The sequence below is a fragment of the Cenococcum geophilum genome (assembly GCF_001692895.1).
Source record: "Cenococcum geophilum 1.58 unplaced genomic scaffold K441scaffold_40, whole genome shotgun sequence".
In the NCBI taxonomy this organism is placed as follows: Eukaryota; Fungi; Ascomycota; class Dothideomycetes; order Gloniales; family Gloniaceae; genus Cenococcum; species Cenococcum geophilum.
The window spans coordinates 1,320,556-1,342,590 of record NW_027137598.1 but is presented as its reverse complement, the minus strand read 5'-3'; the positions used below and the strand labels follow the sequence as shown (position 1 = coordinate 1,342,590).

At 48.9% G+C, this 22,035-nt stretch overlaps 10 protein-coding genes across 10 annotated transcripts; 5 read left to right on the top strand and 5 right to left on the bottom strand.

Annotated features, from left to right (window-relative positions):
* Positions 1-126: 126 nt before the first annotated feature.
* K441DRAFT_664998 (uncharacterized protein) lies at positions 127-896 on the bottom strand. Its single transcript, XM_067649441.1, has 2 exons — positions 848-896; positions 127-697 (listed from the first exon to the last, which is right to left on the bottom strand). Exon 2 carries the CDS (start codon positions 445-447, stop codon positions 187-189), a length of 261 nt encoding a protein of 86 aa, XP_067500841.1. The 5' UTR covers positions 448-697; positions 848-896; the 3' UTR covers positions 127-186.
* A 192-nt stretch (positions 897-1,088) lies between these two features.
* K441DRAFT_616595 (uncharacterized protein) lies at positions 1,089-2,478 on the top strand. Its single transcript, XM_067645748.1, has one exon. The coding sequence runs from the start codon at positions 1,185-1,187 to the stop codon at positions 2,217-2,219; it is 1,035 nt and encodes a 344-aa protein (XP_067500840.1). The 5' UTR covers positions 1,089-1,184; the 3' UTR covers positions 2,220-2,478.
* On the bottom strand, positions 2,477-4,589 carry K441DRAFT_664995 (uncharacterized protein). The gene is made up of 4 exons (XM_067649440.1): positions 3,903-4,589; positions 3,752-3,834; positions 3,219-3,697; positions 2,477-3,143 (listed from the first exon to the last, which is right to left on the bottom strand). Exons 1-4 carry the CDS (start codon positions 4,453-4,455, stop codon positions 2,897-2,899), a joined length of 1,362 nt encoding a protein of 453 aa, XP_067500839.1. The 5' UTR covers positions 4,456-4,589; the 3' UTR covers positions 2,477-2,896.
* Positions 4,590-5,067: 478 nt separating this feature from the next.
* Positions 5,068-6,966, bottom strand: K441DRAFT_664992 (uncharacterized protein). Its single transcript, XM_067649439.1, has 4 exons — positions 6,355-6,966; positions 5,641-6,296; positions 5,177-5,589; positions 5,068-5,126 (listed from the first exon to the last, which is right to left on the bottom strand). The coding sequence occupies exons 1-3, from the start codon at positions 6,782-6,784 to the stop codon at positions 5,464-5,466; spliced, it is 1,212 nt and encodes a 403-aa protein (XP_067500838.1). The 5' UTR covers positions 6,785-6,966; the 3' UTR covers positions 5,068-5,126; positions 5,177-5,463.
* Positions 6,967-7,103: 137 nt separating this feature from the next.
* On the top strand, positions 7,104-7,899 carry K441DRAFT_664991 (NADH-ubiquinone oxidoreductase-like protein 20.8 kDa subunit). The gene is made up of 4 exons (XM_067649438.1): positions 7,104-7,158; positions 7,211-7,438; positions 7,526-7,658; positions 7,714-7,899. The coding sequence occupies exons 1-4, from the start codon at positions 7,139-7,141 to the stop codon at positions 7,798-7,800; spliced, it is 468 nt and encodes a 155-aa protein (XP_067500837.1). The 5' UTR covers positions 7,104-7,138; the 3' UTR covers positions 7,801-7,899.
* Positions 7,900-10,317: 2,418 nt separating this feature from the next.
* K441DRAFT_664983 (uncharacterized protein) lies at positions 10,318-13,910 on the top strand. The gene is made up of 2 exons (XM_067649437.1): positions 10,318-10,786; positions 10,841-13,910. Exons 1-2 carry the CDS (start codon positions 10,397-10,399, stop codon positions 13,601-13,603), a joined length of 3,153 nt encoding a protein of 1,050 aa, XP_067500836.1. The 5' UTR covers positions 10,318-10,396; the 3' UTR covers positions 13,604-13,910.
* A 427-nt stretch (positions 13,911-14,337) lies between these two features.
* Positions 14,338-14,994, bottom strand: K441DRAFT_223486 (uncharacterized protein). The gene is made up of 2 exons (XM_067640605.1): positions 14,982-14,994; positions 14,338-14,899 (listed from the first exon to the last, which is right to left on the bottom strand). The coding sequence occupies exon 2, from the start codon at positions 14,817-14,819 to the stop codon at positions 14,430-14,432; it is 390 nt and encodes a 129-aa protein (XP_067500835.1). The 5' UTR covers positions 14,820-14,899; positions 14,982-14,994; the 3' UTR covers positions 14,338-14,429.
* K441DRAFT_223485 (uncharacterized protein) lies at positions 14,995-16,144 on the bottom strand. The gene is made up of 3 exons (XM_067640604.1): positions 15,849-16,144; positions 15,449-15,791; positions 14,995-15,321 (listed from the first exon to the last, which is right to left on the bottom strand). Exons 1-3 carry the CDS (start codon positions 15,863-15,865, stop codon positions 15,088-15,090), a joined length of 594 nt encoding a protein of 197 aa, XP_067500834.1. The 5' UTR covers positions 15,866-16,144; the 3' UTR covers positions 14,995-15,087.
* A 933-nt stretch (positions 16,145-17,077) lies between these two features.
* Positions 17,078-19,998, top strand: K441DRAFT_575228 (glycoside hydrolase family 55 protein; the record flags this gene model as incomplete). The annotated part of the gene is made up of 5 exons (XM_067644151.1): positions 17,078-17,372; positions 17,612-19,197; positions 19,250-19,341; positions 19,457-19,549; positions 19,620-19,998. 5 exons carry the CDS (start codon positions 17,078-17,080, stop codon positions 19,996-19,998), a joined length of 2,445 nt encoding a protein of 814 aa, XP_067500833.1.
* Positions 19,999-20,261: 263 nt separating this feature from the next.
* K441DRAFT_223453 (uncharacterized protein) lies at positions 20,262-21,561 on the top strand. Its single transcript, XM_067640603.1, has 4 exons — positions 20,262-20,562; positions 20,679-20,892; positions 20,944-21,395; positions 21,457-21,561. The coding sequence occupies exons 1-3, from the start codon at positions 20,525-20,527 to the stop codon at positions 21,271-21,273; spliced, it is 582 nt and encodes a 193-aa protein (XP_067500832.1). The 5' UTR covers positions 20,262-20,524; the 3' UTR covers positions 21,274-21,395; positions 21,457-21,561.
* Positions 21,562-22,035: the final 474 nt, after the last annotated feature.

Sequence of the window (22,035 nt, the reverse complement as noted above, 5' to 3'; positions counted from 1 at the left end):
AAGGTGCTTGACTCGACGCTTTGGAAGGTATAAAAGCAGCTCTAAATCTCGCAAATTAATCCGAGCATTCAATCGATAGGGTCTCAAAATTCTTTCAGTAAAGCCTCACGAAACGGCCTCCAACATACATCTCTAAAAGGCTTGCACCTATAATTTATCTAAATACTTGGAGTAGCGGAATTATGTCTACGTCTGCTGAATCATTGTGTTAGCCAGCAGGAGGACACTCCTCCGTATCTCCTCCCGCATAGTCAGCAGGTCAGACAAACAGTCCTGGGGGTCCAGCCAAGAGCCCCAATCAAACACCCACACAAGCGCTAGAAGAGAAGAGACAAACAGGTGTGGCCTAGATCCCAAGGAGGTCTTGTTTTTTAGAGAAGTGTTAGATCCGCTAACCAACGAGGACCACGCGAGAGTCGGGCAGACTTTTGGGAAGCTGCAGTCCATTACGCGTCATTGAGATAGTACGACCGTTGGCTACATTTATTCTCATACTGGCTTAGTTTGGAGTGATTCAGAGTTTGTTTGGGGGCTTAGGAGAATGAATGTATTGAAATGGTTGTCTGGCGGAGCACTGAATCGCGCCACGGCAGCGGAATAGAGGGAGGAATAGTGAACTGTAAACATTCCGGAAAAGTACATTCCTGCCGTAACAGTTCGACATGAAAGCATTTATGATTGAAAAATGTCATGTTGTCTGGGTTTATCGATCTGCTCAGTATGGAGCTTCCTCTTTGATAACTCTGAGGAAATTTGTATTTTTGAAAACATACCAAACAGAACAACTGTGAACCGAAAGGGGGAAGAACTATTTCGTTCAGAAAACCAGGAAAGGAGTAAGACTTACAGAGCGAAATTCTGGAAGAGGAGATATTTCTAACTTTCGTCAGAACAACCTCAACTATTTTTTTTCCCAGCAGAGTCGAAGTTGGCAAGCCAGTGAATTAAACAACAACATGCTTATTACACATCTTCTGGGATAGCTGGTGCGTTCCAAAGGTCGTCCTCTAGTTGAAGAGGAAGGGAGGGGGTGATTGGAGTACACAATTTCAATAAGTCCACACACAGTCTTGGCGCTCGGCTGTCCTTTGAAACTACCTAAGTTACAATTCGAATATCTGAGAGTTCTGTAAGACTCACACAGCTACATGTCTGTCTCCATGTAATCCAGAATCTTTGATGCAATGCCTTCAAGTCGGTCCTCTTTCCTGGAACTTCCAACTGAGTTGCGCCTCCAAATATACGATTTCGCTCTCTCCGACTCCGATGCCATCACCATAACCAGCGCCGCTGTCGCTGGCGACGACCCCACCGAGAAAGACTATATACCGCGCACCTCAATCCCAGGCCTTCCGCCGAACCACATCCCTCTCATCCGAAGCCACTACGACCCATCCCTCCTCTCCACCACCAATTCAATAGCAGTACCCGTAGACCCTGTAGAAGATGGAATACCGCGCAGCGCGCATCATCAGAAGAACTGTCTTCCTCATCCCACCCCTCTTGCGCTGCTCCAAACAAGCCACCAAATCCATGCCGAGCTAAGCTCACACCTGCGCCTCCGCCGGCTTCACACCAGCCGTGGCGGCCTCTCTCTGTACCTGAGCTACCCGTACGGTCTGCTCGTCATCAAGGCGCTCTACCCCACCCTCCTCCGACAAGCTCGCTGCGTATATATCAGCGGCTACTACACTCTCAAGTCGCGGCTGGACCCGCACCTCCACCAGCTCACCTATTCATCCTCTACTTCCGCCTCGCCCTACAATGCCGGCGGCAGCTCGAGCAGCACCTCGCAAGGGCGCGGCCGCCTGCGCCTGCGCCTCCCGAGCCCGCAGCGCGTCCAGCAGCAGCTCCAACCACACTCCGCGACCACGACCAGCACCGCACACGCTGTGCTGGGCACGCTGGTACGGCGGATCTTGCCGCCGACGCCGGCGCCGCTGTTCCGCAAGCTGGAAATGCGCATCTTCTACCCGGACGAGAGCGCGTATAGCAGCGTGTGGGGCGACGAGCAGTCGCCGGTTGTCGAGGCGCTGCGGAACATCTGTGGCGGCAACATCGACATGGAGGTGTGGCGTGGGCGGCGGGGCTCTGGCGTGTTGCTGGTTGCGCGACCGAATCCGACCAGCAGGATTATTAGCACGATATGGAGGCGGTTGGGGGACTCGAGGGAAGAGAGCGAGGGGTTTGTGGTTGGCGGGATGTGGCCTGATGAATGAACGAACTAATGAATCTGATGCATGTGTTTGGAATACTGGTAGTTCTTTGGTTGGGGTTGGGTTAGAGTACTAATGGTTTAGAGGAGGGTATTTTAGAGTGCCTTATCGCTAGCTTGGCTTGGTATAGCCGTTGGATAATCTGTGATATCTGTTTATATTTATACGGGATTAGAAAGGTAGCGGCAGGAACCGCTCTCAAAGAAGGTTGAAGAAGGCGTTCCAATAAATGAAATTGGTTGAAGTCCAAACTGTAATGACCCTCTTTAAGATCATCTAAATGAGTAGAATGATAATTATTAGCCAAAATATAAGCATCAAAACTCTGATCTCCTTAACTCTACCTTAAACATTTGTCCGATCACTGCGTATAACAAATATCCCCAGAGGAACCTCTGGAGTGTTTGAATAGAAATAGTCTTGCAGAACATGTTTGGAACATTTTGTCCCTATATATTGGCCTAATCAAAACAATTCAAGAAACTTAAGACGCCGGCCATGCATTAAGAGATTCAATCGTCATTTCGGGTGCCAATGCATCTGCTGCAGCCTTCTCCGAAGACTCTCTAATCAAAAATTCCCAGTAGCAGTAAGATATAATAAGGAGAATTATATCCAACACCCCAGGATAAGCCAATGGCAATTTTAAATTCAACATCCCCCATGGCAACAAGACCAACCTACCTCCCACCCTTTCCACTCTTTCCCAGCTGCTTGGCACGCATCCGCCTGAATGCTTCGTCACCGGCCGCACCTGGTGCGCGGCGAACTTGATCGGGGATCTGGATGTTGCTCTTGGGGACGATAGTGTAGCTGGTGGGTCCACCTTCGATTCTGGCACGGTTGAAGACCCGAGGGGTTTCGAGGGCTTTGGCGCGAGCGTTGGCTTGGCTTGAAACGGGATTTGCTGAACGGACAGGAAGTTTCCTACTCGGAGAGAGGGGATTAGTGTGACACGCGGTAAGCGAAGGATGGAATGAGGAAAGAAAGATATATGCCTACATAGGATCATAAGTTGCTTCTACAAAGTCTTTCTTACGGTAGTCGTCCGTACGTCTGAGGATCGGCCGCGTCCAATCATTGAAAAGCCTCTCCGCTTGCCGCTTGATGTTTAGCTCTGGTCGCTTGCTCTTCATGTAGAACATGATGACCTTGCCAATACCGCTAGCCACAAGTCCATCTTTTGTAATTGGGAGTTTGGCTAGAGCGGTAAAGAGCTCGCGTTGGATGTTGTAAGCTGGTAGACTGCCATCATTAAGGGGCTCAAGGAAGAATCGCACGGCTTGGAGGAGGTTGGTGTCTGGGTCAACAAGGGAGTCTTTAAGCGTGTTCTTATTCAGAAGAGCAACAACCTCGGGGAGAAGTTTGAGCTTGTGTTGAGCAGGCTGTCCTCGATCCCGACCCTCGTTATCTGCTTTGGCCGCATCAGTCATGCGACGGCGCATATCCTCGATTTCGGCATCAGCCATTTGCTCGAGATCCTGTCTCAGATGTTAATTGACTGTATAGTAGTTTGTGGTTAGATGAATACGCACAATGCCATCCTTCTTGCGACGACGGCTAGTGCCTTGCTTGCGCACAGCTTCATCCATGGCTCTATCGAGAGCGCGTATTCGTCCTATATTAGCTCCATCAGCACAAGGCGCCTAGAAATAGGTCAAGCTACATCAACTAGGGCACACATACGTTCTTCGGGCGTCAAATTCTCATCATCTTCCTCCGGAGTAGCGCCTCTTGTCCTACCACCTCCCTCCTTCCTCTTCGTCCTTCTCCTTCCCTCAACCTCCTCTCCGCCACTTAACTGTTCATCTTCATCCCTCCTTTTCTTCGATTTTCTCGGCCTCTCTCGCCTATTATCCCTCTTTTTCTTCTTCTTCCCCTCGCCATCCCCCTCCCCTTCCGTCCGCTTGCGCTTATGTACTCCGATCAGCGCGACATTGGTCTCATCGACAACGATGGCGGGTCGGTCTTCAATGGCGATATTAGCCGGATCAAAATCCTCGAATTGCGCTTCATCAACTTCCGAGAGCGCGGATTCAGCGTCAGACAGGCCGTCATCGTCTTCATCGACTTGTCTTTCTTGCTCGTCGATGGCTTCCGTGTTTAGTGTGGAATCGGCAATAGGAGGTGTGAGAGTAGAGTTCTCATCAATTTCGGGCCGGAGAAGGTTCGCAGGATCGTGCCCGGCTTCTGGGAGGTGTGGTGGGTCTGGGGAGGACGGTGGTGAGACGTCTTCCATAGAATCGAGTGTCCTTGGTCGATGTTCGAAGTTGAGAAGCTTGAAAGGTTAAAGCGATATAGGCTATGCTTGATAGAATAGAGAGCCTTTTCTAGCGGGTGGGTGGTGGTATTGTGGCTACTGAGGTGAACAAGTGAAGGAGGTCGCGAATGAAGTTGAAGCTGGAGGTTGGATAAACTTTCTGACGGCCCGTACCACGAACAACAGACGCATATACCCACGACGTGGATTGTCTTTCTGTAAAATGGACAGATTACCTCCCCTCTTCTTATTCTACCTCCAGAAGAATTCTTAAAATTTCAACTATCCATGTTGTAGTGCTATAATTCATTGAAGAAAGGAGTTGGTCACTTAGTCAGCGAATCCAAAGTCTTATTTGGCCGCTCCTGGCAACTATATTGCATCACTCGAAGCCACTGTAGTTACACAAAATTCAAACAAAACCAGTACCCAACATGTTCGGAGGACGTGAGTTTCACTTGAAGATTCCCTGCGCGTGTCAACATACTGATGTCTTCTGAAGCGCCACCACCACCAAGCAAGGCCGAGCTTCAGGTACGGAACCTTCACTAGGTATTTTTTACTAATGCGATATTGATATGCGCTAGGCCCAGGAGGAAGAGGCGTTACAGACTGTCAAGTGGACTGCAGGAACCTGCCTCTTGCTATACCTCTGTGAGTCTCCCACATCCAACAAGCAGACCTCAACTGACGAAGGTGCCCAGCTCCTTTTGCCATTGACTACATCCGAAAACTCGTTTAATACCGTCAACCACAACCGATCCATTGATTTTGGCGCATGGAGGGAAAAATGGCATAGACGTCGGATAATACTCATGTACTTTTAGAGTGCTGGAAGGACACCGCTGTATTGTATGAGACTTGCATTGCGCTACTTTTTTCTCGTCCTATTCCATGCATTGATTTCCAAACCGAATCCTTTATATATAGAAATACATACTCCGACTCCTCATGAAAGCTATAATGGGTATTCATTTACACAACAAATCACCGCCCCGGGGTGTGCCCGTTGACCGCGGGTTTCGAAGCCTTCTCCCACTCTTCATGGTCTGTCCTTATCTGATCGAGCTCTTGCTTAAGATGCGAGAGCTGTGAGTCGTAACCGTCCAATATCTATGACTGCGTCAGTTTTGTAACTGCAAGGAAAGGCCAGGAATTACCAACCTTTTTTACCTTCTTCATACCCTCCTCATCAAGAGATTCGGCATCTCCATTCTCGAGATTCTTTCCCATCTTCTCAGACTCCTCCTGAAGTAAGTTTGCTCTCGCCCTCACTGCCGACATCCTCGCCCATACCTCCTCCTGCCTCCCACCCAGAATAGGATCAAAAGCCTTCTTCTCCAACTCAACAAGTTTCTTTTTTAGCTCTTCCTCTGCAGTGTCCATAGCATATCCTCGATTGCGTAGAATCTGCACCTTAGTTGCAAGCGCAAGACATCTTTGCGTGAAGGCAATATGTCTCCTCTTTGCCTCGGCTGCTCGCACTGCAATGACCAAATCGTGAGTTTGCATCATGACCGTAAGGCTGTTATTGATTTCGTGGAGACGGTTCTGCAGGTGAACGACAGCCTGCGCTTGGATGTTCAGCCGTTGCGCTACTTCTTGAAACCCTTTCACGAGAACAGGAATTGAGCCCTTGCTAGGCTTCTTTGCCAATGCCTCTTCCCATTTTTTCTCATCCTCGTGTGGCCCCGGGCCATAGAAAGGTACATGATCAATAGGAACTTGGTTGTAGCAATAGGCCTGGACAGCGCAGTTTGGGCTTTGGGGATTCCATTTGTCGACTAAGATTTTCATTTGTTCAGGTATGGGTTTCTCACCTGTAAGTATTTTAACATGAGTATAAGACGACTGAAGAAACGGCAGAAAAAGACGTACGAGGACTTGATTCGCTCTCAAAAGGTTTAAATAGTGTGGATTGCCTTAGTTGCGGTAACTGCTGTTGCGATGAGCCGAGGACTGATCCAAGGGACGGTGCTGGCATAAGATTTCCTCCAAATATACTGCTCTGTTGTTGCTGTTGCTGCTGTGGAGGGTTCGAAAATGCTGGAGCTGGCTTGAAAAGACTTGCGCCCTGGTTCTGCTGGGAAGAACCAAAGCCACCCGCGTTGCTCTGTTGTGATGGCGCCCCCAATGTTGAACCGAATATGCTGCCGCTCTGTTGAGGTTGCGAGGCCTGAGTAGATCCGAAAAGGCTTCCGCTTTGCTGGGGTTGATTCGTGCTTCCAAATAAGCCTCCAGAAGGGGCTGTCGAGCTCCCAAAAAGTGTGCCGAACTGCTTCGGGGCTTGTTGCTGGGTGCCGAACATGGCTGTAACGGTATTGATGCTCTATGAACACGGTTGTTGGAGAGGGCTCAGACACGCTGGGTCTGGTAAAGCCGCGGAGGCCGATAAGGGAAACGACCGAATTATTAGCTTTTTAAAACAGCTCTGAGATATTCGTTACAGCTAGTCCATGGGCAGTTCGCGGGGGCGTTGGAGAGACAGGCAGTCGTGTTTGTTGTAGGCACGGATTTCGTGAAAGAAAGCTACCCTCGCTATTGACCAATCAGCGCATGGACTGGTTCGCGGCTTGGAGAGCAAGCCGATCTTCAGAACCACCAACAACCTTCAAACACCTTTCGCAGCTTCAATTTCCACCATTGCGGTCGCAAATTCAAAATGGCCGCAAGGCAACCTAGGTGAGACCATAGAGTATCTTCAGCTCTGCATTTTGGTGCTGATTTCCGCCAGATTTAACCAGCAGGTCCTCATCGATACCACTCCTCTACCAGATGACATCCCCAAGGTCAAGGAAATCGGAGCTAGCTCAGCACCACTTATGAGCGCATCCTTCTTCATTGGCGCACGATGCAAGCCTTACAATGATGACTATATGATGTGCAAGACAGAGTCCAATGGCAGAGGAGAGCTAGAGTGCATGAAGGAAGGACGGAAGGTCACAAGATGTGCTACGAGCGTGTATGAGCTTTCCGAATCCCGCTAAACAGATCCATATTATTTTGAGTTACTACCATTTTAGAGGTAACTAACAATTGAGGCTTGTAGAATAGATGACATAAACAAGCACTGCTTAACAGAGTTTCGGAGACATTGGGAGTGCCTAGAGAACAACAACCAGCAGCTGTGGAATTGCCGAAGTGTAGAGCGTCCGCTGAATAAGTGCATATTTGACAACCTGGTAAGACTTTTAGCTGCCAACCCGATTTTGCTGTCACTCACGGTTCGTCCGCTAGAAATTGGAGAAAACGATACCAGGGACGCCCGAAGACGAGATTCCTGTGCATCTGCGAAAGAAGCAGATTTTTGCGATGCATGGGTAGTTGCTACGAACTGTATATAATCAGCAAAATGTGTAGCAATGCGGATTAGATTTGAGTCGCTCGCACCCACAAGTGCGTGTTTGAACTCATATGCAGAGAATGGTGAGATATTGCCTCTTCATCAAGTATCCTATGATATGTTCTAAGCCATTTCTTCCATGACTATGTAGTCGACACATTTCCCTGCTCGTGTTGACACAGGATATCTAAAATGCATGTTATGCTCCACCATCCCCTCAGTGTACTTCGGATTTCCCGGGCCGTCTATCAGTTCCCAAACCCGCCTTCTATTGCTTTTTCCATCTGCCCAAAGCGCGTTTAATACTTTGTAAAAAAGAGGTTACCTCGGAGCTATTGTGATTCCTCATAATATACTACTTCGGTATCTGCTCTTTCCAACGGCGAAATTTAACTTTACTCAATTTCACCCAAAGCAAACTACTAAAGCCTGCAACTAAATTTCAACAGCAGCCACGTATTATTGCAATTCTTTCAGTATGTCTCAGCTGTTTTAATATCCGATAAAAGTAAATGAAATATGACAAGAAAGGAGGGAATCGGCCTTTTGGCGAGGAAGCGACAGAGAAGTGAGAGTTCTCTTAGGTATACGTATACGCCCGCCATAGAAGGAGGGATCCTCGTAGCCTTTGAAGAAACGCGATATCTACTACGAGACGAGCAAGTACTCTCCCTGCACATTGGTACATACCCGTAGATTACCCAGGAGTCTAGGTTCTACATCTACGAAACGATTCTAGATCTCAGGAAGGAAATAAAACAGTAAGATACATCCCTTGCAATGAAAATATAACTTGTTTTAGTTGGTGGTGTGCGTGATTTGATGAATGTTACACTTCGTTTACTTACAGCTCCAGATGGGTTTGGGATTGGTAGGTTTATAAAGTCAACCACAGAGGGTGAAACTGTTAGCAGGTTCATGCCAGGTACGAGACATATATAATCTAATGAGCTGGAAGCTTTACACGATATGCGAAGCGGATATAGTTCGTTTCTAAAGAAGGTTGTGGGGGCTTTGTTGGAAATGGTCTTAATACAGTTAGCACTCATCGGGAGAGCTAAAGACCCGCCCGAAATTTGATTTTTAAAGCGAGCCTCGGGAATTGCTCCGCTGGACATTTTCGAACATGACCTAAGACATTGGTTTATTATTTCGTCTCTTGTAGTCTCGCACCCTCCAGCTGATCAGTCATCCATGATGCGTTGTCCTACCTGCTAATGTTCCCCCCTGGTTGTCAAGTCCCCCACTTTATCAAATTTCGCCTACTTTTGTAAGTATTGACGCCTCTTTTTATCAAGTGATTGAATATAATCACTTGATAAAAAGGTGTCAATATTTATAAAAATGGACGGATCTTGATAAAGTGGGGGACCTAACTAACAGCCTAGTAGAGCAAGGCCCGCATAGCCTGTAAAGCCAAAAATTTCTCAATAACCTCTCAGCCTAATCCAGAATAGTCTAAAAGAGAGAGCTGAAGTGTTTAGGGTGCAATAGCAATTAGAAGAAGAGCATTTAGAACTGCCGGTGCCTTAAAAGAATCATTTACATAAGCAGAGCGTATCCGGGTTGCCCATCAAACAATCAAATCTCCCTTTTTCCGCCGAAGCCGGCTAGGTGTCCGCATGCCAGGCACCTCTTCCATCTCCCTATAAATGGTGCTGGGTTGGCTTAGATGCCTCCATAACTGGAGGGTTTTGTGTCCGAAAATGGTTACCTCAGCAAGCTCAGACCATAGAATCAATTAGCGGACATACGTATATCCGCAAGCGGATCTCGCTAACCTCTTTTGTCAACAAGTTGATTCTACTATGGTCTGAGGGACTTTGCCAATATTTATTAAGCGGAGCAACTTGTTTTGTATGTAGAGCAGTCACCTTCTTTAACGAAATTGATCTACAACCCTACAACAGCTACCATCTCAGAAATACCGTCAAATCAATCCGCAGAACTAGCTCTATAATCGATCAATAGCTACCCCATCAGCCCCCGCTATGTCAAGCAGAAAGCGCCGCCGAACGGGTGATGTGTCGACAATTGAATCGCCCACACCCTAACGCCCACGCTATATGTCCGCTAGAATGGGTTCTCTGGGGTGGCTATTATAAATCTACACAGGTTTTATATATATTGGCTAGCGTTTAGTAAAGTTATAGGGCTCTGATGTCGTTAACAACGCGGTTTTTTTTTAACGAAAATGATCATAAGACCTAAAAAGACCTAAGTGATAAAAATGATATAGTCTGAAAGCCTAGGTTCTGTTGTATAATCGATCAACTTTGGAAAGTGATATAAAATGTTGGTATTGAGTTATTTCAATATCCGCAACCTCCGCAACGCGGATATCGTTGACCACCGGAAATCACGTCTGAGGCTGTTTTCCGACACTTGTCAACGGCGTTTCGCACTAACGTAGTTAGTCAGCTTGCGGACCGATTGAAAATCCGCACCAACGGAATCACGTCTGAGCCTGCTGAGGTAACTCTGAGTCACTTCACCATACCGTCTTTTGCCCTTCGCCTCGGGCACCAGCTGCGCTGCTATCGTCCGCGTCTTGTGCTCTTGTGTGTGCCGTTGAGGATGGCTTCTACACAGGCCCAGCTCTCAGCGAAGCCCATGAGCGAGAAGCAACGGCTGAAGCTTGAGAAGTTCGCCAACAAGAAGGAGAAGCAAGCACAGCAAGCGCAGCAGAAACAGCAACAACCCAGTAGTGCTTCCAAGGAGAAGAAATCCGGGAAGCAGGATGTTCCTGCGGTCGAGTCGAAAGATTGGGTCGAGTCGACGCCAGCTGGACAGAGAAAGATCTTGAAACCATTGGACGACGACTTCCACAAGGCTTACTTACCCAAGGTCGTCGAATCTGCCTGGTACAGCTTCTGGGAGGATCAGGGACTGTTCAAGCCACGAACAGAGAAGGATGGTAGTCTCAAGCCGAAAGGCAAATACGTTATTGCCATGCCGCCGCCCAATGTATGGACTCATGCATGTATTGATGGCATGGTTATCTGCTAACGCTAGTCGCAGGTGACGGGCAGACTACATATCGGACACGCTCTGGCACTCTCGTTAGAAGACACCCTCATCAGGTGGCATCGTATGCGACAGTTCTCAACACTCTACATCCCTGGCTGCGATCATGCAGGCATTGCGACCCAAGCTGTTGTCGAGAAGCAGCTCGCCAGACACCCGAAAGATGGCAAGTCTAAAAGGCAAGATTTTAGTCGGGCTGAATTCGTACAGTTATGTCAGGACTGGAAGGAGGATTACCATCAAGCGATCAACAAGACGACACACAGACTCGGTATCTCTGTAGACTGGTCGCGGGAAGCCTTCACAATGAGTCCGCAGTTGTCCAAAGCGGTCACTGAGACCTTCGTGCAGCTACACTCAGAAGGCCTCATCTACCGAGCCAACAGGCTTGTACATTGGTCGTGTCGCCTCTCCACGGCTTTATCCACACTTGAAGTCAACCAGAAAGAGCTCGAAGGGACGACAAAGCTTGACGTGCCAGGCTATGACAAGAAGATTGAATTTGGAACACTCACGTATTTCAAATATCCAATTGAGGGCTCTGATCAGACAATAGAGGTTGCAACAACAAGACCAGAGACGATGCTAGGCGATACTGGCATTGCTGTGCATCCTCAGGACGATCGATACAAGGATTTTGTCGGCAAGACTGCGCAACACCCGATCATCTCCGATAGAAAGTTGAGGATCGTCGCCGACGAATATGTTGACAGAGAGTTCGGTACTGGCGCTGTCAAGCTAACACCTGCTCATGATCATAATGATTTTAACCTAGGCAAGAAACATGACCTGCCATTCGTCAACATCCTGAACGAGGACGGTACTCTCAATAGCAACGCTGGTCCCTATGCCGGAGAGAAGAGGTTCAATGCGAGATACGGTGTTATCGAGGAACTCAAGAAACTCGGCCTCTATACGAGACAAGAGCCGAACAAGATGGTTGTTCCGATATGCAGCCGATCAGGGGATGTTATTGAGCCGCTTCTGAAACCCCAATGGTGGATGAGAATGGAGCCGTTGACGAAACCTGCCATAGCAGTGGTTGAAAGTGGCGAACTCGTCATTCGACCAGAGTTACAGAAGCGACAATACTTGCAATGGATGCGAAACCTCCAGGACTGGTGCCTGTCGAGACAACTGTGGTGGGGCCATCAGATACCGGCATATTACATCAGTATCGAGGGTGAAGACGGTGGGAATGATACTGACGACTACTGGGTATGTGGCAGAACAGAACGTGAGGCTCAGGAAAAGGCAGAACAAAAATTCCCTGGCAAGAAAGTGACACTCAAGCGAGACGAGGACGTGTTAGATACCTGGTTCAGCTCTGGACTTTGGCCGTTTAGTACCCTCGGATGGCCAGACAAGACGTCAGATCTCGAAAACTACTTTCCGAACACGACTATGGAGACAGGTTGGGACATTATACCGTTCTGGGTCAGCCGCATGATCATGTTCTCTCTGAAATTGACTGGAAAGGTGCCCTTTACTGAGGTCTTCTGCCACGGCTTGATACGCGATAGCGAGGGTCGAAAAATGTCAAAATCACTCGGCAATGTTATTGACCCGATTGACATAATCGACGGTATCAGCCTCGACGGTCTGCATCAAAAGCTGCTGCACGGCAACCTAGCCCAAAGCGAGGTCAAGAATGCCGAAAAGTACCAGAAAAAGGCCTTCCCACAAGGCATTCCTGAGGTCGGGGCCGATGCCTTGCGGTTCTCGCTCATAAATTACACTCAGTCATCTGGCAGCGACATCAACTTCGACATAAAGACGATGCACGGCTACCGAAAATTTTGTAACAAGATCTATCAGGCCACGAAGTATGTCCTTGGAAAGCTTGGCAATGATTTTGTTCCTCGTGAGAGCAGTGCTTTGACAGGAAAGGAGAGTCTGCCAGAGAGATGGATCTTGACGAAGATGAACACCGCTGCAAAACAAATGAACCAGGCACTCGAAGAACGTGAATTCGCAAGGTCGACCCAGATCGGTCACCGGTACTTGTACGATGAACTGTTTGATATCTACATCGAGAACTCGAAGTCGATCATCTCAGATGGCACGCCCGAAGAAGCTCGCTCAGCCATGGACACACTCTACACCACAATCGAATCCGGCTTGCGACTCGTGTCTCCGTTCATGCCCTTCCTGACTGAAGAGCTTTGGCAGCGGCTACCACGCAGACCAGGCGACAACACATCCTCGATCACGATCGCTGAGTATCCAGAGTATGAGTTGTCCCTCCATGACCCGAGATCCGAGGTAGCCTATGAGCTTGTACTGGGCTGCTCGAAAGGTATCCGTTCCCTCTTAGCGGACTATGCCGTTAAGGATAAAGGTGTGGCTTATATCGCACCTCTTAATCAAATGTCGCATGATACCGTGTCAGCGCAGCTCTCCGCGATCGAGTCACTCAGTGGCAAGACACCAGTGAAGATCAGTATTCTGAAGGCTGGAGAAATAAACCCCACTGACTGTGCAGTTTTCCCTGTTTCCGCTGACGCAAACGTTTATCTTGAAGTCAAGGATCGCATACAAGATGCTGAAAAGGAGGCTGAAAAGGTCAAAGCGAAGGTAGATGAAGCAAGAAGAGAACAAGTTAACATCGACGCCATCAAGATAGAGCTGAGCAAAGTACAGGACAAAGATGTCACCGATGCCATGCAATCAGCCGAGAGCCGGAAGCGGGATGTTGAAGCCAGATTGCGGGCATTGCAAGAGACCGTCATGATGTTTGAGAAGATGAAGGTTTAGGCTGGGTGTCCCTGCTGGCTGACAGTATGGCTGGAACAGCACCTTGCCAGGCCAGAATGTACAATAGATTCTTTAATTGAATACAACAGATCATCTGACCTCACCAATACTCAAACCTTTGTGAGTGTTACGCTGGAGAAGTTGTTAATGGCGGTCTCGAATGAATCGGGTCCAGCGGCCTTGCATGAGTATTTGGGGTCCCAATCTGTTTCATCTTCTAGCCGGTCCAACTCATGGTTATAGCTGTGATCGACCACAATGAGATCTTGTTAATTCATGATGGTCATAGGAGGTGCAGCTCCCATTCCCGGCTGCGGCACTCGAGACAGGGGAAAGGCCAATCGAGTGTCCCATTTTTGACATGCATCCTTTGGTAATGCTTAGTGAGCTCGCTCCTACCGCGGAAGGAGCCGCAGCCGAGAAGGCACCTAGACTGGTTCCGGCTTTTGCGATTCCGGGGCCTTTCCGTTCTGGTCGGGGCTAGGTCAGGATCGTCGTCGGTAGTCTCGGCCTCATCCTTATCCGCTACATCATCTGCGCTCTCCTGTCTACCGGTAAGGTCAGATTCGACTTTGGGAATTTCTGACTCTGGATGCGGACATGGTTGTGGTCGGTGAGCCAGGTAATCAACAAGGAGCTCCATATAGAGCTTCGAGCGTTGCTCTACTGGAGAGCCTTCATCTGTCGTTTTGGTGCAACTTTGCAGAAACCGAGCGATAGCAGCTGCCGCACTACTGCCACGCTTCCCCGTAAGGCTTTTCCTAGACCGCTTTCTTCTGAAATGTCCACGGTCGGCAATCCTTGAGCCCTCAGGCTATCGACGCGGTTAAAGTATTCGCTCCTCTTTTCTTGAACCTTCAGCTGCGATAGTCTGAATAAGATTGTTGAGCTGTGATGTGAACGATCGGGATGCCTTCTTATCTCCAGCTTTCCGTGCCATTTCCAAGGATGAACGGAGGTCCCGTACATCACTACGCTCTTCGAACTCTTGCAAGTCCGCCATGCTTGGGTCTACCGGAGCCTTTGCATCCCTGCGTAGGGACATGCTGCGGAGGCTCTGGAAAAGAGCGTCGCTGCGTCCAGCCATAGATCCGAATGCCAGCCTCACAAGGTCCTCACGGACCCGCTTGGTCTGGTAGCTGCCCTGGAATACCTGTGTCGTGTTGGACAGGATATAGTTGCGCTTCGACGGACTCAAGGCTAGGCTCAAAGGCATCGTCTTTAATTGCGTATGAGGCGATGATGCTAGCGAGACAAACAGTACTATACGGCACGAGGATCATAGAAAAAGAGAGTCTGCAAGATCGAAGAAGTGAGCGTTATAGAAGCGGGGTGGGACAGAAGAAGGGCAAACAAGCAGCAGCTTGGTCGTACTTACGCAGTTGCCCTAGAAACGCGCGTAGCCAACCTCAACTTGTTCTTCCAAATTGTGGGTGTAACTACAAGCTTTGTCTTCAATCGATCGTTTGGGTCTCGTACGACAGCTAGATTGATGTCACCGTATGTAAGCCGTCTTGTAGTTGCTTGCCTAAACCACCAATGCCGCCTAGGAGAGTACCGTGAAAGGAAAGACGAGTGCGGGGCTGGCAGAATATGTCATCTGCACGCTCCCACAGTGTGTTAAGGAGAACGATGACATCTTCGGCGGTCGCCTCAATCTTTTCGAACGTCAGGGTGATGGCGAGGTTGAGCTCCTTTGCGAGGGTGTGAAAGATCCACTAGTCAGAGGATGTCAGATATGCCGTCTTCTGTAATTCTGCAAGGCCCAAGCAGCCAAACTAACAGGTATGTAAAGCAGAATAGGAGTGCAAGAAATCAGAGAGGAAGTGGAAGGGGAAGACCCACCCTAGAGATCTCGAAGACGGGTCCCCGTCCGCGCTGATTAGTATGGTCTAAGAACTTCAGCCGCCATAGATTCTCCTTGTCCGGCTCTTCATCTCTCCTTTTCCTAAGAACGGTAGAGTCGGCTTCGGCGATAAGTTCCCTCCAGCACTGCGTGACAGAGGATGCCGAATTCACAGTCCGTCTGTACTCGTACTCTTTCGGTCCAAGGACTACAAGCTTTTGCCCCGAGTCCTCAACGTAGCTCCAGAGGAATGCTCGGCAGTAATCCTTGGCCTCCTCAATCCCACGACACAAGTCCAGCCAAACGCGGTCTGGATCTATTTCTATAACGTCGGTGAAGTACCTACACAGACAAGCGGGTTAGCAGCAGGAATAGTGCGGGTTATAGGACAGTGCTTACAATTTCCAGCTTTCCATGACACCGACGGTGGTTAGCTGTCCCCCTGGCAATCATTGGGCGATCGTCCAGTGGCTGGGCCTTGTACGATTGTAAGACAACCCGAGCCCTCTCTTTTCGACTCCAAATCGGCGGGGAAACAACGCTGGGCATTAGAGGCGCCTGCATCCTCCTTCCCATTACCGCGTCGTGCACGACCCATACTTCTAGGAACACTAGCCTCTTATCCCTTAAGTAGAAAGTGGCGTGCAAAGTGGCTCGAAGGGTCGTGTAATGAGTAGACGCGACGAAAGGGAAAGAAGGGGCGGCGACGGAGGGGTTCTGCCGTAACTTTGGAGCGAGCGAGCGAGTAGGTTATCCGTCCGAACGCGTCAGATCGAGGCAAGTGCAAGGGAAGAGAATAGAATAGGCGCTTCCCAGGACCTGTGGAGGAGAGGAAAGGCGGGTTTAGGATCTATTTATATTCGTAGATGGAGGAAGCTGAGGAGGGTTCAGAACAGGCTCCCCAACACAGGTCCTCTGCGTCAGCTAAGGACACTGCGGCACAGCGAGCAGGGCCCGCACTTTTTTGGGGCTTCTTCACAAGCTCCCATCCAGAAGGCTAAGCGGTAGGGGAATGAGCTGTTCGACAGCGGCGCAGACGGAGGTAGAGGAGGGGATGCAGCGATGCAGCGAGACGAGGAGGATGGAAGAGCGAGCATTGACACCAGGGAGATGGGGGTGGAAGAGAATTGAGGCGCGTAGTAGTGATGGGCAGGGCGCGGCGCGGCGGCAAGAGGAGCTGCTGTCGTCGAAGCTTTGGTGGATGTCAATTGGAAACATGACATAAGCAAATCACGATACAGAACCGTTAGATTTCAAGAGGCAGGTACGGAAGAACCTCGAGGCCGATGGGGGCTTGGCGGTCCGCGCAAACGCCTGCAGTGAACGTTTTCCTCCAAGCATTCAATTAGAGAAGATGGAAAAGTTGAGGTAACTAGCCAGCCTCAAGTTTATCGCCATGTAACATTGCGAGCGCCATGTAGCTTCCGACGAGCATTCCCGGATCCTCGGGAGATCAACACGTCCCTTGTTGGGCGTCGGCATATGCACAACACACGGGCTCGTTCCTAATCAATCACCTTTTCCGGACTGTTCTATGGATCAGCACAGACTGTAACATGAAAGTCTCGTCTGCCTATAAATTGATAGGGAGACTGCTTTGTCCGCTATCCCACAGCCTTCTCGCAATCATGCATGTCATTCTTTTGGCCTGGCTAGGTTCAACCGCTGTAGCAGTCGCTCAGCATGTTCACTACCAAATTCCTCAGGTTGAGTCTCTCGTTGAGTCTATGACAAAGGCTTTTGACGCATGGCCCAAATATCATCCTACGCGTAGCTATTCTCGCCATCCTCCAACGGCTAATCCAACTGCAGGTGGTTGTGCGCCATATTGGCTAGAAAACATCAAGCATCAAGGCATTTCAGCGTTTAACTCAGATTCAAGCTACAAGGTCTTCAGGAATGTCAGGGATTATGGTGCTAAAGGTAAGCTATGTTTTGGTTGAGGAGCTCAATCGCTGAGAGGTTTACCCTTTCCTATACGACCCAATTGCAGTCCAGCCGCTATCGTTGATAATCTAATAATATAACTATTCGAAATAAATTTCGCGAAGGTTCTTGTTCTCAGTAACAGTGTGGAGAATTCCGTTACAATTATGCAAGGCAATCGCTTTTCCACTTCTCTAGCTTTGCTCAAGAGAACCAGATGCTGATAGGTGATCTAGGTGACGGAGTAACAGATGATACTGCTGCCATAAACCTAGCCATTAGTAGTGGCGGGCGATGCGCGCCCGGGGTCTGTCAGTCATCGACTACGACGCCGGCTGTGGTGTACTTTCCTTCTGGGACATATCTTATTTCATCATCAATCATTGATTACTATTATACCCAGATTATTGGAAATCCCAACTGCTTGCCAACTCTCCTAGCCACTGCGAATTTCTCTGGATTTGGTTTGATTGATAGCAGCCCTTATCAAAGCACCGGCCAAACCGGTTTCGGGTCAACAAATACCTTCTACCGGCAAGTTCGTAATTTAATCTTTGACATGACGGGTATCCCAGGTTCAAGCGCAGCTACCGGAATCCACTGGCCAACTGCGCAGGCGACTAGCTTACAAAACGTTGTATTTCGAATGTCTAGCGATAATGGGACTCAGCATCAAGGTGTCTTCATCGAATCAGGTTCTGGAGGTTTTATGAACGACCTTGTCTTTTATGGAGGGCTCTACGGGTTGAACGTCGGCAATCAGCAGTTCACAATGCGAAATCTGTCATTCTTCAATTCTGTGACAGCTATCAATCAAATCTGGGATTGGGGCTGGACATACAAAGGCGTGACAGTCAATAACTGCTCCGTCGCCCTAAACATGAGTGCAGGCGGACCATCTGCACAGGGAGTGGGGTTTGTTACCCTCCTTGACAGTTCAATCAGCAACACGCCTATTGGGATCATTACCGCACATGACGCCACTTCTTCACCAGCCACTGGTGGCAGTCTGATAGTTGAGAATGTTCAGCTCACCAATGTCCCGATTGCGATTACCGGTCCTGATGGGACAGTCCTATCAGGGACGACTGGCTCCACCACGATAACTGCATGGGGAGAAGGCCATGAGTATGTGCTGACAGGACCGACCAACTTCGAAGGTCCTATAGCACCGAACAGCCGGCCTGGCAGCCTTCTGGGTTCTGGCGGGAGATACTACGAGCGCTCTAAACCACAATATGGGACCCTTCCTCTACCGCAGTTTCTTAGTGCATGGGATGCTGGTGCCAAGGGTGATGGAGTCACTGATGATACCGCTGCACTCAATCGTGCTATACAAAAGGCAGCGGCTGCCGGAAAGGTTTTTTTTGTCGATGCCGGAACCTACAGGGTCACAAATACTATATATATCCCTCAAAATTCTAAAATCGTGGGAGAGTCATACCCAGTGATTATGTCAAGCGGCAGCTATTTCAATGACATTAAGAACCCTAAACCGGTGATAAAGGTTGGTTTGCCTGGTGAAATAGGCGCCATCGAGTGGTCGGATATGATTGTTAGCACGCAGGGCCAGCAAGCTGGTGCAGTCCTCATTCAGTGGAACCTGACTTCTTATGGAACACCATCTGGGATGTGGGATGTTCACGCTCGTATAGGGGGTTTCACTGGTTCCAAGCTTCAGGTTGCTCAATGCCCTACCACATCCACTGTTGCGACACCACCAGCTCCAGTGAACTCGGCATGTATCGCGGCATACATGACAATGCATGTGACTAAATTTGGAACCGGTATATATTTGGAGAATGTTTGGCTGTGGACGGCAGTAAGTTTGATCCTCTCATCCGAAAAACTTGCGCTGATGGTACGCGTTCTAGGACCATGACTTGGATGACCCCACAAGCACTCAGATCACTGTGTACACTGGCCGAGGGTTATATGTTGAGAGTGCCCGAGGAGTGCTATGGCTGTGAGTTTCCCTAATCATACTGGACAGCGCACGGCCGGATCGTGATTGCTGTGGGATCGCATACGAGTGCTCAAACTATGGGCTCCGATATGAGATTTGCTGACTAAAGCCGTAGGGTCGCAACTGCTGTTGAGCATCATTCCAAGTATCAATACCAGTTTGCAGATACGCGGGATGTATTCATGGGCCAGGTTCAGACCGAAACTGCGTAAGTATAGCATCGTGCTGTTCCTACTCTACCTCAGAATAAAGACACTAACTTTGCTTTTATTTAATAGCTATTATCAGCCTAATCCAAACGCTACTGTTCCTTTCCCAACGGTCGCAGCAATAAACGATCCCGTTTTCCCCACCAGCGGCAACTCGAACAGTGCCGATGGATGGGGTCTCCGCATTCTCAGAAGTCAGAATATCCTAGGCTATGGGGTTGGATTATACAGCTTCTTCTCTAATTACTCGACCACCTGTTCAGATGTTGCAAATGGTGAGGTTTGCCAAAACCGTATCTTTAGTCTCGAGGGTGGAAAGCAGTCTCGAGGTATCTCTATGTACAATCTCAACACTATCGGAGCTACCGCCATTATTACAAGAGATGGAGTGAATTTGGCCGGCATCAACTCATTTCTCAACACTATAGCGCTCTTCCGCAGCAGCTAGTATCATTTTCCTTTGTCTTCAGAGGTTTAACGACCATTCTGAAAGCACCTAAGGTCTCAAAAGAGGTAAACAGGTAGCCAAATCTCTCACAATACACACAAGCAGCCTGCTGTCTTTCTTTTTTCTTTTCTTCTCTTTCAACTTTCTTTGGGCTTGATACAGTGACGGGGACTAGATTGATTGATGCAAGTTTCGCTAAGTCCGACTTGGCGCAGAACTACTCGGCTCGAAATAAAGCAACATGATTTGATCAAGCCGCTAGCTTACGATAAGATCCACCACAACTGTTCTCACGTGCGTATCTTGACAGAGCGACAATAAAATGGAATTGACTGCTACTGGTCTGACGTTTGGAAGAAAGGCCTTCCGCCAGCATATTTATCGTGCCTATTGTGTTGTTACAAGAGTTCGTGACCACTCATAGCTTGCCAGCCAAATGACCATGTGTTCGCTCTCAAGCTTGCTTCCTTTTTGGTGAGCAGCCAATGTCTTGCTTCCCCATAACCGCCAGAGATCAGGCGGTTCAATGCATGCGCTTTGCGAAGCTATGAAGCTAAATACTCCGTGAGTCCGCGGTTGTTTTATTCTCGTTGTTCTCTCGAGCTAAGAGATCAACAAAAACCCAAGCCACAACCCCCCCCCCACTTTTTATCTCACCATTCCAGAGTAACGATGGATAGCGCCACAGGATTTACCCAAGACTCGAACTATAGTACCCCTGCTCTTCTGAAACGAGCCTCGTATTGGGAGAGCAGGAGTGGCCGGCAAACGCAGCGCAACTCCATAGCGAGGGTAACTCAGAGATATCGTAACGCTATAGCGGGACGAAGAAGTCCTAGTGCTACAGGATTGCAAGTGTGTTCTGTACGAACAATGTCCCCGGGCACAATTATGGTACAGTCACCCCCTGAATATAGCTCTATTGGCCTAGCTGATGGGACATAGGAAGATATTGAGCCAACAGACCACAGCCAAGATGGTACAGCATCGTCTAACGGTTCTACCTCACCGCCACAGTCCCCACAGATGTTTCAATCGCCATATGGTGAAAGCGAAGCAGATGATGTCAGCATAGAATCGCTTGTTGATATCATTGAAAGGCTGCAAGCTGAGTTGCATGAGAAAGACAGATTGCTGAAGGAAAAAGATCGGGTTCTGAGAGAGAAGAATCATCTTTTAGAGGAAAACGAGCGCGACTTCCGCGAGGTGGACAGTTACATCGATGAAATACGGAAATCGGTGGATGACTACCAGAGAAAGATTGACGAGTGCTGAAATATACAGGATAGGTGGTTTTGGAGGATTTCCTGACATTTAATGGAGGCTTGTTCGTATATATATAACTGGATTGCAACTGGTTTGGGATTTGAAGTATAGGATTGGCTACGGCTCCCCAGGTGGGCCTTGTTATTCACCTTATTCTGAGCAAATGGCTAATATATCCTTAACCTTGAGCAGATGAAGAGCTTAGCGACAGCTCATTTTGATATGTTCACAGGAATAGAGGGCTTCCTAGCTCCGCAGCTACAACCGCAAGATGTCTTGAAGTACAGAAAGGCCGCCATGTAGGGATGTAGATATTAGAACGTTAGGTGGAGTCAAATCCAGACGTCCTGGTCTTGATTGTGGCTGTACCAATGGGTTGGTACCCTTTTCAGCTCTCGCATGCGAGATCATCCTAGGGTGTCATTGGCCGAAGGTTTCTTGCGTATACTGCACCTGGTAAGGCACTGGAGAGGGAATTATTGAGGGGAGCTGAGACCGCCAGGAAGTTTCGGCATGCTCGCGCATGTACAGCGACTTCGGAGGCGTTTGTGTCTGTATTTCGGTAGTCATTCCGACTGAGACTGGATTTCACAAGCAGTTAACATTGAAGTTCTTACGCTGTATCGAAAGATCTCTCAAACCCGAAACCACTTCAAGAGTGAAGATCAGCAATGACGACACTAGCTTTATCTAGTAACTCAACCCCTTTTTCACCAATGCAAAGCAAACCCGGATTTCAATGTTCGGGTTGAGATCGCCCGCGCAAGCGAG